The sequence below is a fragment of the Ranitomeya variabilis genome, chromosome 6 (assembly GCF_051348905.1).
Source record: "Ranitomeya variabilis isolate aRanVar5 chromosome 6, aRanVar5.hap1, whole genome shotgun sequence".
NCBI lineage: Eukaryota > Metazoa > Chordata > Amphibia > Anura > Dendrobatidae > Ranitomeya > Ranitomeya variabilis.
In genome coordinates, this window is record NC_135237.1 from 302,463,488 (window position 1) to 302,479,319 (window position 15,832).

The 15,832-nt window shown below is 46.1% G+C and overlaps 1 protein-coding gene across 3 annotated transcripts in view; it reads right to left on the reverse strand.

The window, feature by feature from the left end:
• Positions 1 to 15,832, reverse strand: part of LOC143782354 (cadherin-10-like) — a 1,064,733-nt gene that overhangs the window by 50,048 nt on the left and 998,853 nt on the right. For all 3 annotated transcript variants that reach the window (XM_077269713.1, XM_077269716.1, XM_077269715.1), the window contains one exon: positions 15,480 to 15,731. In XM_077269713.1, the coding sequence (XP_077125828.1) occupies positions 15,480 to 15,731 (252 nt within the window). The remainder of the gene's footprint in view (positions 1 to 15,479; positions 15,732 to 15,832) is intronic.

A 15,832-nucleotide genomic window follows, 5' to 3' on the forward strand; every position in this document is an offset into this window, starting at 1 on the left:
TATAACTCCCAGCATGCCATAGGATCTGCAGGACATGCTGGGAGTTATAGTTCTCCCATGGGTTCTTAAAGCAGCACTCCAGTGTTATTTTTCAGTGCTGGAGTGGTGCTTTAAACATAAGCCCTGTGCCCCCATTCTTATACTCACCCTCCAGCATCTTCATATAGTACTTTACAGCCACCACACTGGTCCCGTAGCTTCCAACATAATAACATATTATTATATATAATAACACCATGTATAATAGTATGTTATTAAATATTTTACCACCTTTTTTGCTTCAAATATTTTTTTTCCCTATTTTCCACCTCAAAACCTGGGTGCGTCTTATAGTCCGGTGCGTCTTATAGTCCGAAAAATACGGTATGCATTTCATTCTTAGTTTTACACTTTTTTTCCACTATGGGACACTCATTTTTCTGCAGATTGATCGCTTCTATAGTGTGCAGATCGGCATGCTATAGAGGCTGTCAGCACTGCAGCTTCTGTACACTAACCATGGAGACTGTCTGACATGCGCTATGCATGACAGGAAGTCTCTAAGCTCTGGAGACCCGGATGTTATCATGACGACATCGGGTATCCATGGCAGCGATTGGAACCACCGAGCATGCTGCGGGGTCTCTGTTTCAACGGCAGAGGGGCTGTCAGCCCCTGTGCCGGCTCTGAAATGATGTGATCATGTTTGATTGCAGTGTTCCGGGCGTTAAAGTACCGGAAGCGGTACGTGACCGCTCCTGGCACTTTGTGTCGGTTGTCAGCTGTGACAATCAGCTGACACATAGCCCCGATCGACCTCTCATGTGTGCGGCCAATCAGCTATGACGTTCTATCCTGTCCATGGTCAGAGGGGCCCAGCCCACATGGACAAGATAGTACATCAAATGTCAGAAAGGATTTAAAGGATTAGTCAGGTTTCTGTTGACTTATTTTAACACTTTTTTCTTTATGAACAATAGCTGTAAAACTGATCATTAGAAATGAGCAAATATATTAAAGTGCAGTTAAATAATTCTCAAACTTTACAAGAATCTGAATTCACCAAAATGTCACTTTTTTTGTAATTCACTTCCTCGTGGATTCAGCAAAAATTCTGACTGCTGGCCGCTATTTTTCTGAACTGTAAAGAACCATTGAAATGTTAAAAAATAAAAATATCCTTATGCTCAACCCTCACCTCTCCCTCACCTCCATTCTTCACTTTCACTCGTTCAGTACTCGCTTTTTTTTCCAAGCACAACCATTCACACTTAAATCCCTGGGTCTCTCATGCTAGTCTGGGACTTCTGGCTTTGATGAAACCCATGAGAATTCTGCACATGGTAACATTATGATGTTGTGACCTTTTACTTGCCTGCACAAAACCCTCCCAGGCCTTCAGCATGGTGAAAACATGCAGTGAAAAATAAATGAGTGATGGTGAGGGACAGTGAGGCCAGAGAGATGAGCAGTGAGGTGAGTATAAAGGGGTTTCTTTAATTTTTTTAAATTGTTTTACACTTTACGTTTATTATGCTTTTGCATGATTAGAGACCCCAGAGCATGGTAAGGGACACTAGCTTGAGGATAACTACTTTTTTTGTGACTTAAAATTTTCAGGAAAATTTGTGCAAACAGGCCAATTTGAATGTAACCTGATCCGCACATCTCTACTGAACTTGCATTAATTTTAAATGCATTGATGAATGGCCAGTAGGGTTGAGCGAAACGGATCGATCATTTTCATAAGTCGCCAACTTTTGGTAAAGTCGGGTTTCATGAAACCCGACCCGATCCCAGCGTGGGATCGGCCATGCGGTACACGATCTTCGCGCCAAAGTCGTGTTTCCTATGACGCTTAAAGCGCCATTTCTCAGCCAATGAAGGTGCACGCAGAGTGTGGGCAGCGTGATGACATAGGTCCTGGTCCCCAACATCTTAAAGAAGGGCATGGCAGTGATTGGCTTGCTTTCTGCGGTGTCACAGGGGCTATAAAGGGTTGTTCCCGCCGACCGCCATCTTACTGCTGCTGAACTGAGCATAGGGAGAGGTTGCTGCCACTTCGTCAGTAGCAGGGATAGCGTTAGGCAGGGTACATTAACCCCCAAACTGCTTGTGCTGTAGTGATTTCCACTGTCCAACACCACCTTTTCTTTTTGGGACCGTGGAGGCTAGATTTCTGTGCAACAGCTCTGTAGGTTATAAGGCTCCCTGATAGTTGCATTGCTGTTTGTATGCCGCTATGCAAACCAACTGCTTTTTTCAAAGCACAAATCCTGTTGCTCCTACCTTTCTGCACAGCTATCTTGTTTGTTTGTCCACACTTTTGACTTTTGTGTGCAGCAGTCCTTTTTATTGCTGCCTGACATACTTTTCTGAGATAACTGTAGGGAGATAGTAATTGTAGTACAGTCCCTTTTTTTTTTTTGTTATATCTCTTCCAGCCACTTTTTGCCACAGAAAATATACTCTAATACAGTGGCTCAGATTTATTCACAATTCTCCCAGAAAAAAAAATAAAAGTGGGAGATTAAGATTGTCAAATCTGCATCAGTGCCAGTCCTGTGTGTGGCATCTGTCTTTCTTTTTCTGCCACAGAAAACCTACTGTATAATAGTGGGCCTGATTTCTTCACAATTCTCCCAGAAAAAAAAATAAAAGTGGGAGATTAAGATTGTCAAATCTGCATCAGTGCCAGTCCTGTGTGTGGCATCTGTCTTTCTTTTTCTGCCACAGAAAACCTACTGTATAATAGTGGGCCTGATTTCTTCACAATTCTCCCAGAAAAAAAAATAAAAGTGGGAGATTAAGATTGGCAAATCTGCAATAGTGCCAGTCCTGTGTTTGGCTTTTTTTTTTTTCTGCCACAGAAAACCTACTGTATAACAGTGGGCCTGATTTCTTCACAATTCTCCCAGAAAAAAAAAATAAAAGTGGGAGATTAAGATTGGCAATTCTGCATTAGTGCCAGTCCTGTGTGTGGCTTTTTTTTTCTGCCACAGAAAACCTACTGTATAACAGTGGGCCTGATTTCTTCACAATTCTCCCAGAAAAAAAAATAAAAGTGGGAGATTAAGATTGGCAAATCTGCATTAGTGCCAGTCCTGTGTGTGGCATCTGTCTTTGTTTTTCTGCCACAGAAAACCTACTGTATAACAGTGGGCCTGATTTCTTCACAATTCTCCCAGAAAAAAAAATAAAAGTGGGAGATTAAGATTGGCATTAGATTTCTGCATTAGTGCCATTCCTGTGTGTGGCATCTGTCTTTGTTTTTCTGCCACAGAAAACCTACTGTATAACAGTGGGCCAAATTAAATCACTTGTCTCACATATCCCCCAAAAAATTAAAATAAAGGGAGAATAATCTTGCCAAACCTGTGCATCTGTGCGAGTGCTGTCTGTGGTATCTGTCAGTCATTTTGTGCCACAGGAACTATACCGTGATATAGTGGGCCTGATTCAATCCCTTGTTTCCCATATCAAAAAAAAAGAGGGACATTTCTTTTGCCAGTGTGTGCATCTGCGTCAGTCCGGCTAGTGCCATATCTGCCAGCCTCTTTCTGCTAATCAAACTGTGTTGTGTAATACAGTGGGCCTGATTTTTCCCTGCATTCTCCCACACAAAAAAGTTACATTTCTATTGCCAGTATGTGCATCTGCGTCAATCCTGTCAGTGTCATATCTGCCAGCCTCTTTCTGCCAATCAAACTGTGTAGTGTAATACAGTGGGCCTGATTTTTCCCTGCATTCTCCCACACATAAAGATGGACATTTCCATTGCCAGTGTTTTTATCTGCGTCACTCCTGTTAGTGCCATATCTGCCAGCCTCTTTCTGCCAATCAAACTGTGTAGTGTAATACAGTGGGCCTGATTTTTCACTGCATTCTCCCACACAAAAAAAGTTACATTTCTATTGCCAGTGTGTGCATCTGCGTCACTCCTGTTAGTGCCATATCTGCCAGCCTCTTTCTGCCAATCAAACTCTCTAGTGTAATACAGTGGGCCTGATTTTTGCCTGCATTCTCCCACACATAAAGAGGGACATTTCTATTGCCAGTGTTTTTATATGCGTCACTCCTGTTCGTGCCATATCTGCCAGCCTCTTTCTGCCAATCAAACAGTGTAGTGTAATACAGTGGGCCTGATTTTTCACTGCATTCTCTGACACAAAAACACAAAAAAAGTTACATTTCTATTGCCAGTGTGTGCATCTGCATCAGTCCTGTCAGTGTCATGTCTGCCAGCCTCTTTCTGCCAATCAAATTGTCTAGTGTAATACAGTGGGCCTGATTTTTCCCTGCATTCTCCCACACATAAAGAGGGACATTTCTATTGCCAGTGTTTTTATCTGCGTCACTCCTGTTAGTGCCATATCTGCCAGCCTCTTTCTGCCAATCAAACTGTGTAGTGTAATACAGTGGGCCTGATTTTTCACTGCATTCTCCCACACAAAAAAAAGTTACATTTCTATTGCCAGTGTGTGCATCTGCGTCAGTCTTGTCAGTGTCATATCTGCCAGCCTCTTTCTGCCAATCAAACTGTCTAGTGTAATACAGTGGGCCTGATTTTTCCCTCCATTCTCCCACACATAAAGAGGGACATTTCTATTGCCAGTGTTTTTATCTGCGTCACTCCTGTTAGTGCCATATCTGCCAGCCTCTTTCTGCCAATCAAACTGTGTAGTGTAGTACAGTGGGCCTGCTTTTTTCCTGCATTCTCCTACACATAAAAAGGGAGATTTACATTCACAACAAGTTCACGTACACCTTCTACCTGGTTTTACAGGACCACATAATGGTTGTTAGTTTGGTAACATTTTTCCAAGAATGAGGAAGTCTGGTGGAAGAGGTCGTGGCCATGGGCGTTTATTGCCAGCTGGTAATGATGGTAGTGGTGGTGGTCGTGGAGCATCAGGTGGTCATGGGAAAAGCAATATAGCCCCTAAGTCTCGAGGTGTTGAGCCAGCGTCATCGTCTGGCTACACAAGGAATCGAAGGCTCCCTTTTCTGGGAGTAGGAAAACCGCTTTTGAAGCCGAAGCAGGAGGAACAAGTATTGGCTTCCGTTGCTGACTTTGCCTCTAGCTCTTTTGCCTCCTCCTTGGAAAGTGCCAAATGTCAGAGCAGTGCATCGTCAGTGGATGCTCCCGGTCAGGAACAAGTCGCTTCCTTGTGTCCTTCACCCAGAACAACAGTAAAGGATGCGTCAGGCGACACAACAGGTTACTCCATGGAGCTCTTTACACATACCGTGCCTGGGTTAGAAAGGGAAATTGTTAACAGGCCATGCCCATTACAAGATGAATCGGACATGGAGTGCACAGATGCACAGCCACAGCCAGATTATTATGCTGTTCCTTTGACTCAGATCAGAACATTGCCCTCGCAGTGTACTGATCCAGAATCTGACCCGGATGAGACTATGGAGCCCCGTCACGAATGCTATAGCACCGGCTTACACGGTGACCCAGAGGAAGGTGCACAGGACATAGAAGAGGAGGTCATAGATGATCCAGTTGTTGACCCCGATTGGCAGCCATTGGGGGAACAGGGTGCAGGCGGCAGTAGCTCTGAAGCGGAGGAGGAGGAGCCGCAGCAGTCATCAACATCACAAAAGTTTCCATCTGGCAGGCCCGTATCTGGCCAAAAACGTGTGGCAAAATCAAAACCAGTTGTAGGACAGCGTGGCCGTCCGGATAAAGTAGCTCAGTGTGCAATGCATGAAAAGGTATCCGATAGTAGGAAGAGTGCAGTCTGGCATTTTTTTAACCAAGATCCCAATGATCAGTGCAAAGTCATCTGTAAGAAATGCTCAAGGACCTTCAGCAGAGGTCAGAATGTTAAAAATCTAAATACAAGTTGCATGCATAGACATTTAACCACCATGCACTTGCAAGCCTGGACAAACTACCAAACGTCCCTTAACGTTGTAGCACCCTCTCACAATAAAGCTAGTCAGCAACACGACATCCTTTCCCTCACTGTAAGCCCACCGTTTACCACACCACCTGCAGGTAATGTGGCGGTTTGGTTGCAAGGCCAAAGCAGTCATGGAATCACCAGGTTCATGGTAGGAAAAACTGTATGTAGGGCAACAGCAAGAATACCATCACCAACCCTCTCTCAGTCACCCATGTCCACCGGCACCCCCGCTAGTTCAACCCTATGCAGTTCTCCAGTCCAGCTCACCCTACATGAGACTCTCGTTAGGAAAAGGAAGTACTCATCCTCGCATCCGCGTGCGCAGGGTTTGAACGCCCACATTGCTAGACTAATCTCGTTAGAGATGATGCCCTACCGGTTAGTTGAAAGCAAAGCTTTCAAAGCCCTGATGGACTACGTTGTACCACGCTACGAGCTACCCAGTCGACACTTTTTTTCCAGAAAAGCCATCCCAGCCCTCCACCAGCATGTAAAAGACCGCATTGTCCATGCGCTCAGGCAATCTGTCAGTAGAAAGGTGCACCCCGACAACAGATGCATGGACCAGTAGGCATGGCCAGGGGCGTTACGTCTCCATCACGGCACACTGGGTTAATGTGGTGGATGCAGGGTCCACAGGGGACAGTAATATTGGGACAGTTCTGCCTAGCCCTCGGTCTAGGAAACAGTTGGCTGTAGGCGTTTGGCACCCCTCCTCCTCCTCGTCCTCCAGCAGAAGCGAGAGCTCATCCACAGACCGCAGTCGCACGACCACTCCATCCGCAGCTGCCACTGTAGCACACGAGGTGTCCAATTATGGAACAGCTAGTGGCAATCGTCAGCAGGCTGTATTGGCAATGAAGTGTTTGGGGCGACAACAGACACCGCGGAAGTTCTGTCCGAGTTCTTGCAGCAAGAAACTCAGTCATGGCTGGGCACTGTACATCTTGAGGCAGGCAAGGTAGTGAGTGATAACGGAAGGAATTTTATGGCTGCCATAACCCTTTCACAACTGAAATGCATTCCTTGCCTGGCTCACACCTTAAACCTGGTGGTGCAGTGCTTCCTGAAAAGTTATCTGGGGTTACCCCACCTGCTGCTGAAAGTGCGCAGACTTTGCTCTCACATCCGCCGTTTGCCCGTACACTCCAGCCATATGCAGAACCATCAGCGGTCTTTGAACCTTCCCCAGCATCGCCTAATCATCGACGTTACAACAAGGTGGAACTCCACACTGCACATGCTTCATAGACTGTGCGAACAGAGGCGTGCTGTTATGTATTTGTGGGAGGATACACATACACGGGCAGGCAGTTGGATGGCAGACATGGAGTTGTAAGCTGTGCTGTGGTCAAAGCTCCAAGACCTGTGTCAAGTCCTACAGCATTTTGAGGAATGCACACGGCTGGTTAGTGCAGACAATGCTGTAATAAGCATGAGCATCCCCCTAATGCGTCTGCTGATGCAAAGTTTGATGCACATAAAGGAACAGGCGTCTGCAGCCGAGGACGAGGGAAGCCTTGATGACAGTCAGCCATTGTCTGCTCAGGGAAGTCTACAGGACGAGGTGGCGGGCAAAGAGGAGGAGGACGAGGAGGATGATGGGGATGAGTATTTTTTGGATGAGGAAGCTTCTCAGGGGGCAATAGAAACTGCTGGCGGTGCAAGGCCTGGTTCAGGGATTTTGAGGGAGACAAGTGACGTTGATTTGCCTGAAAGTGCTCCTCAACCCAGCATATGCAATGACTTGACAACTGGAACATTGACCCACATGGCGGATTATGCCTTGCGTATCCTCAAAAGGGACCCACGCATTATAAAAATGATGACAGATGATGATTACTGGTTTGCCTGCCTCCTTGATCCTCGCTATAAAGGCAAATTGCAAAATATCATGCCACATGAGAACCTCGAACAGATATAGGCAACCAAACAAGCTACTCTTGTAGACCGTTTGATTCAGGCATTCCCAGCACACAGCGCCGGTGATGGATCTCACACGAGCTGCAGGGGGCAACAGGGCAGAGGTGTTAGAGGTGCACAATTCAGAAGTGGCGTAGGACAGAGGGGTTTTCTGACCAGGTTGTGGAGTGATTTCGCAATGACCGCAGACACGACAGGTACAGCAGCATCCATTCAAAGTGACAGGAGACAACATTTGTCCAGTATGGTTACTAACTATTTTTCCTCCATTACCGATGTTCTCCCTCAACCGTCATTCCCCTTTGATTACTGGGCATCCAAAATAGACACCTGGCCTGCATTGGCTGAATATGCATTGCAGGAGCTTGCTTGCCCAGCAGCTAGTGTGCTATCAGAAAGAGTATTCAGTGCTGCTCGTTCAATACTGACCGAAAAAAGGACTCGTCTGGCTACCCAAAATATTGATGATCTAACCTTCATTAAAATGAACCACTCATGGATTTCAAATTATTTTGCCCCACCTTTCCCGGCTGACACCTAGCTTTCCTGTAAAAAGGTCTTGCTTTGGGACTGGTGTTACTGACTGTTCCAATCTCTTAATTTGCAGCTGCTGTTTATCCAGCATACGACATGTTTACACCTCCCTAAATGGCCTAACTTCCCCATGGGTCCGTGGTCTCGCCACTTGTCACAAGCACCCATAAGAGTGACGTTTGTCTGAAGAGGTGTGTGTGCCCACTTTTGGTCGACGGCACTGGCACTGGGTCCCTCATAGTACAATGAAGTGTCTCTGGCGGTGGTGGCGCGCACCCAATGTCAGACACACCGTTGTAACATGAGGGGCCCTGGGCTTGTACCGCCGGCCAGGAGAGAGTGTCCCCCTCCAAGGTCAAACAGTGCTCTACCACTTGCAAAATTATCTGTCGCTGCTCCACCACTGTTTAGTCTATGCGCTGAAATCCTTCCATGCCTGGCACAGACAATAACAATTTGTTGACATGTATGATGCTAGTTAAAATAGTCAGGGGCCCTGTCCTACATTTACACCAGTAAATACTTTGCGCCAAATTACAATGTCTGAAAGTCAGCATAGGAGCACACCCCTGTACCTAAGTATGCCACCCTTTTTTTTTTTTTTGGTTTTGTTTTTGTTTGGGATACATTAACATCAATTTAGGTTTTGGGACTCGGAGTACTTACTGTGTCAGACACTCCTTCCAATTGTCGTCCGCTGACCACACCAATGCTGCCTGTGTACCCCTGCCACCTAATGGAAGCTGCATAGAGCCTATTTTATTATTTTAGGCCTAGGAATTCTGTCTGCGGTCCCTCCTTCCAATTGTCCTACGTTGACCACACCAATGCTGCCTGTGTACCCCTGTAGCCAAATTTAAGCTGCATAGAGCCTATTTTACTATTTTGGGCCTAGGAAGCCTGTCTGCGGTCCCTCCTTCCAGTTGTCCTCCGCTGACCCCACCAATGCTGCCTGTGTACCCCTGCCACCTAATGGAAGCTGCATAGAGCCTATTTTATTATTTTAGGCCTAGGAAGTCTGTCTGCGGTCCCTCCTTCCAATTGTCCTCCACTGACCACACCAATGCTACCTGTGTACCCCTGCCACCTAATGGAAGCTGCATAGAGCCTATTTTATTATTTTAGGCCCAGGAAGTCTGTCTGCGGTCCCTCCTTCCAATTGTCCTCCGCTGACACACCAATGCTGCCTGTGTACCCCTGCCACCTAATGGAAGCTGCATAGAGCCTATTTTATTATTTTAGGCCTAGGAAATGTCTGTCTGTTGTCCCTCCTTCCAATTGTCCTCCGCTGACCACACCAATGCTGCCTGTGTATCCCTGCCACCTAATGGAAGCTGCATAGAGCCTATTTTATTCTTTTAGGCCTAGGAAGTCTGTCTGCGGTCCGTCCTTCCAATTGTCCTACGTTGACCACACCAATGCTGCCTGTGTACCCCTGCCACCTAATGGAAGCTGCATAGAGCCTATTTTATTATTTTAGGCCTAGGAAGTCTGTCTGCGGTCCTTCCTTCCAATTGTCCTCCGCTGACCACACCAATGCTGCCTGTGTACCCCTTCCACCTAATGGAAGCTGCATCGAGCCTATTTTATTATTTTAGGCCTAGGAAGTCTGTCTGCGGTCCCTCCTTCCAATTGTCCTCCACTGACCACACCAATGCTACCTGTGTACCCCTGCCACCTAATGGAAGCTGCATAGAGCCTATTTTATTATTTTAGGCCCAGGAAGTCTGTCTGCGGTCCCTCCTTCCAATTGTCCTCCGCTGACACACCAATGCTGCCTGTGTACCCCTGCCACCTAATGGAAGCTGCATAGAGCCTATTTTATTATTTTAGGCCTAGGAAGTCTGTCTGCGGTCCTTCCTTCCAATTGTCCTCCGCTGACCACACCAATGCTGCCTGTGTACCCCTTCCACCTAATGGAAGCTGCATCGAGCCTATTTTATTATTTTAGGCCTAGGAAGTCTGTCTGCGGTCCCTCCTTCCAATTGTCCTCCACTGACCACACCAATGCTACCTGTGTACCCCTGCCACCTAATGGAAGCTGCATAGAGCCTATTTTATTATTTTAGGCCCAGGAAGTCTGTCTGCGGTCCCTCCTTCCAATTGTCCTCCGCTGACACACCAATGCTGCCTGTGTACCCCTGCCACCTAATGGAAGCTGCATAGAGCCTATTTTATTATTTTAGGCCTAGGAAGTCTGTCTGCGGTCCCTCCTTCCAATTGTCCTCCGCTGACCGCACCAATGCTGCCTGACTACCCCTGCCACCTAATGGAAGCTGCATAGAGCCTATTTTATTCTTTTAGGCCTAGGAAGTCTGTCTGCGGTCCGTCCTTCCAATTGTCCTACGTTGACCACACCAATGCTGCCTGTGTACCCCTGCCACCTAATGGAAGCTGCATAGAGCCTATTTTATTATTTTAGGCCTAGGAAGTCTGTCTGCGGTCCCTCCTTCCAATTGTCCTCCGCTGACCACACCAATGCAGCCTGTGTACCCCTGCCACCTAATGGAAGCTGCATAGAGCCTATTTTATTATTTTAGGCCTAGGAAGTCTGTCTGCGGTCCCTCCTTCCAATTGTCCTCCGCTGACCACACCAATGCTGCCTGTGTACCCCTTCCACCTAATGGAAGCTGCATCGAGCCTATTTTATTATTTTAGGCCTAGGAAGTCTGTCTGCGGTCCCTCCTTCCAATTGTCCTCCACTGACCACACCAATGCTACCTGTGTACCCCTGCCACCTAATGGAAGCTACATAGAGCCTATTTTATTATTTTAGGCCCAGGAAGTCTATCTGCGGTCCCTCCTTCCAATTGTCCTCCACTGACACACCAATGCTGTCTGTGTACCCCAGCCACCTAATGGAAGCTGCATAGAGCCTATTTTATTATTTTAGGCCTAGGAAGTCTGTCTGTGGTCCCTCCTTCCAATTTTCCGCCGCTGACCACACCAATGCTGCCTGTGTACCCCTGCCACCTAATGGAAGCTGCATAGAGCCTATTTTATTATTTTAGGCCTAGGAAGTCTGTTTGCGGTCCCTCTTTCCAATTGTCCTCCGCTGACCACACCAATGCTGCCTGTGTACCCCTTCCACCTAATGGAAGCTGCATCGAGGCTATTTTATTCTTTTAGGCCTGGGAAGTCTGTCTGCGGTCACTCCTTCCAATTGTCCTCCACTGACCACACCAATGCTACCTGTGTACCCCTGCCACCTAATGGAAGCTGCATAGAGCCTATTTTATTATTTTAGGCCCAGGAAGTCTGTCTGCGGTCCCTCCTTCCAATTGTCCTCCGCTGACACACCAATGCTGCCTGTGTACCCCTGCCACCTAATGGAAGCTGCATAGAGCCTATTTTATTATTTTAGGCCTAGGAAGTCTGTCTGCGGTCCTTCCTTCCAATTGTCCTCCGCTGACCACACCAATGCTGCCTGAGTACCCCTGCCATCTAATTTAAGCTGCATAGAGCCTATTTTATTTTTTTAGGCCTAGGAAGTCTGTCTGCGGTCCGTCCTTCCAATTGTCCTACGTTGACCACACCAATGCTGCCTGTGTACCCCTGCCACCTAATGGAAGCTGCATAGAGCCTATTTTATTATTTTAGGCCTAGGAAGTCTGCCTGCGGTCCCTCCTTCCAATTGTCCTCCGCTGACCACACCAATGCTGCCTGTGTACCCCTGCCACCTAATGGAAGCTGCATAGAGCCTATTTTATTATTTTAGGCCTAGGAAGTCTGTATGCGGTCCGTCCTTCCAATTGTCCTCCACTGACCACACCAATGCTGCCTGTGTACCCCTGTGACTAATTTAAAAATGCATAGAGCCAACTTTTTAAGTTAACACAAACTACCTTTGTCTGTCTGCGGCGCCACTCAATCACGCTGTCCTCCACTGAAAAAGCTGAACTTCAACCTTCAGGCTTTCATTAAGTAGTTGTTTATATAAGACAGCAGTTGCCCTACTACTTTGGTTGGGGCCTAGTAACGGTGTCTGCCTCTCCTTGGTGTTCTCCTCCAGGTTTCCTTGTCTGAGCTTCAACCTTCAGGCTCTCATTAAGTATTTTTTAATGTAACAATGCAGATGGCCTACTACTTTGGTTGGGGCCTAGTAACGGTGTCTGCCGCTCCTTGGTGTTCTCCTCCAGGTTTCCTTGTCTGAGCTTCAACCTTCAGGCTCTCATTAAGTATTTTTTAATGTCACACTGCAGTTGCCCTACTACTTTGGTTGGGGCCTAGTAACGGTGTCTGCCGCTCCTTGGTGTTCTCCTCCTCCTTGGTGTTCTCCTCCAGGTTTCCTTGTCTGAGCTTCAACCTTCAGGCTCTCATTAAGTATTTTTTAATGTAACACTGCAGTTGGCCTACTACTTTGGTTGGGGCCTAGTAACGGTGTCTGCTGCTCCTTGGTGTTCTCCTCCTCCTTGGTGTTCTCCACCAGGTTTCCTTGTCTGAGCTTCAACCTTCAGGCTCTCATTAAGTATTTTTTAATGTCACACTGCAGTTGGCCTACTACTTTGGTTGGGGCCTAGTAACGGTGTCTGCCGCTCCTTGGTGTTCTCCTCCAGGTTTCCTTGTCTGAGCTTCAACCTTCAGGCTCTCATTAAGTATTTTTTAATGTAACACTGCAGTTGGCCTACTAGTTTGGTTGGGCCCTAATAACGGTGTGTGCCACTCCCTGGTGTTGTCCTCCACTGTATAAAGCTGAGCTTCAGTGTTTAGGCTTTTGGCCTATAGTATCAGATATTAAACTGCATTTGGCCTTCAACTTTGGTTGGGGCCTACTAACGGTGTGTGCCGCTCCCTGGTGTTGTCCTCCACTGTATAAAGCTGAGCTTCAGTCTTTAGGCTTTCGGCCTATAGTACCAGATATTAAACTGCATTTGGCCTTCAACTTTGGTTGGGCCCTACTAACGGTGTGTGCCGCTCCCTGGTGTTGTCCTCCACTGTATAAAGCTGAGCTTCAGTCTTTAGGCTTTCAGCCTATAGTAGCAGATATTAAACTGCATTTGGCCTACTAGTGTGGTTGGGCCCTTAAAACGGTGTCTGCTGCTCCTGGGTTTGCTACTCCACTGAACAAAGCAATGCCGCCTGTTTAGTCCTGTTACCAATTTTGAACTGCATTTAGCCTACTTTATTCTTTGGCCCTATATCTGTGTTTCCTCCTCATCCTGCCCATTGCCCAGCCACTGCTAGATGAGTCTGCTGGTACATTGACCCAGACCACTACATTCCCCTTGCACTCTACACAGCCAGAATCTGACCCTGCTGAAATTAAGGTTCCCCTTCCCGCATGCTATACCACCTTACACAGGGACAAAGAGGAAGATGCAGATGAAAGTGCAGGTTCCTTCATCAGGTGGGGGGGCATACTCGTTGGCGACGTCACTGGCACAGGGCCCCTCAGAGTACGCAAAAGTGTTTCTGCCGGTGGGAGGCGCCCCCGCCGTGCAAACACATCGCTGTACTTTGAGGGGCCCTGTGCCAGTGTCAATGCCAACGAGTGGGCCCCCCCTGCTTGCTCAGGATCACAGCACTTGCAAACTTGACATACTTACCTCTCACTGCTCCACCGCCGTGACGTAGTCCACGTTTCCTGGGCCCACTAAAAATTTGAACCAGCCCTACCCCCACAACTTTAGCCAAATGACCCCCAATTTCCAATGCCTATCTATTATTATAAAGTAAATTAAGATTGACAAGCTTCAGTAACAAGAATGGATGTTTTTGCCATTAAAATGGGCACTGTAGGTGTTTTCCTGGCCTCCACTCACTATGCTTTCCCATTGACTTGCATTAGGTTTCATGTTTCGGTCGATCCCCGACTTTTCGCGATAATCGGCCGACTTCACTCGACTCGACTTTTGACAAAGTCGGGTTTCGCAAAACCCGACTCGACCCCAAAAAAGTAAAAGTCGCTCAACCCTAATGGCCAGCAATATACGGAAGTAGTATTCAAAATAGCTGCTTCTACAGCACAACTCTATATAAAAGTAGCATGCTGTGCAGTACTATGCCATTTGAATAGTGCAACTTTTTTATAGTTTTTGTATTAAAGTCCACTGTAGGAAAACAACCGTGTATTATTTGGTGATTGCTACATATGTATGACAACTGTGTGACTGCATAATAGGGCCTCAGCACTGAAAGTGCCAAGGACAGCAGGAGCTGTAACTACAGCTGTGTCTTCCATCAGATTCATGCTGTTTTAACCATAAGCTACATGAATTAGACACGGGTTACATTATTGCAGCCAGGTATCCTTTACTAGTGCTGTGGCGTTTCAGAAAAAATGTGCTTTGAAAAGTCACTCAGGGACTATGTGTCTCATCTGCATAGTCCGATGAAGTCCCCCAGCTGACTTCTTCCCTCCTTTTTCCAGTTGACTGACAGGTCTCTTCTTAAGTGTCCACCTGTGTCAGTTATAGTGAGCAGGGTGGAAAGTAGCCTACAGAGACCACAACAGATTAGTCAGCTAAGACACATAATTTCCCTCCAGCTTTTCAAAATCAAATGCCAACTTTCAGAGTAGATCATACTTGGATGCATTTATGTATCTGATTCTGAATCTTATGACAGGTCTCCTCAATTTCTTAAAAGGGTAAAACTGCAAACTGCAAATAACAACAAAGTTTGCAATATACCTTTTAATTAAAAATCTCAAGAAAGTAATGATTTTTCTTCTGATTGCTTACTGCTCATGCACTAATTTGCTGGCCAAATCTCTAGTCTATCAGTGGTGGACAGTTTTTTGGGCAAGGAAGTCAGCACTTGCAAGATCTTCACTGTGGAACTTGAAAGTGCTACTCTGAACCTTGTAGCACCAGCATGAAAGCCCATGTGCCTCTCCAATGTAGCAATCATGGCGTTGGGCCAAATTGTTAATTATCAGCACACTGCATCCCAGCCAGCAGGAAGCCAGGATCTATATGTGTATCTAGCTATCTACAGGATTAATCTATCTATCTATCTATCTATCTATCTATCTATCTATCTATCTATTTCTAACTTTTTATGTTTATTTAACAAAAATAATTAGCAGCAAATAATACATATAGAACTGAAACACTGTAAAATATATATTTTTACAATATGCAAATTCAGTATATTATTTTAAATGTAAAAAATACTTACGAAGTAGAATTATGATACAGAGAAGAATCGCGATCAAAGCTCCTGTACTAAGGCCAGCAGGTAGGAGTAAGGCCTCAGCACTGCAGGACTGCATGTTTCCTTGATTATCACATGTACATACTCTTATAGTTAATGTTCCAGTGCTACTTTGGATGGGGTAATCATTGTCAGATATGACCACTGGTAGAAGGTAAGTGTTTATTTCATGTCTGTTAAAGCCATTTCTTCTTGTTAAGATTCGAGCAGTGTTATCTATCAAAGATAAAAATGGTTACTCTTATCAGTTTAGTAGAAATATGACTTAATGGAGAATTAGTAACATAAGTAGCTGTATGAGGAAGAAAAGTGAATGG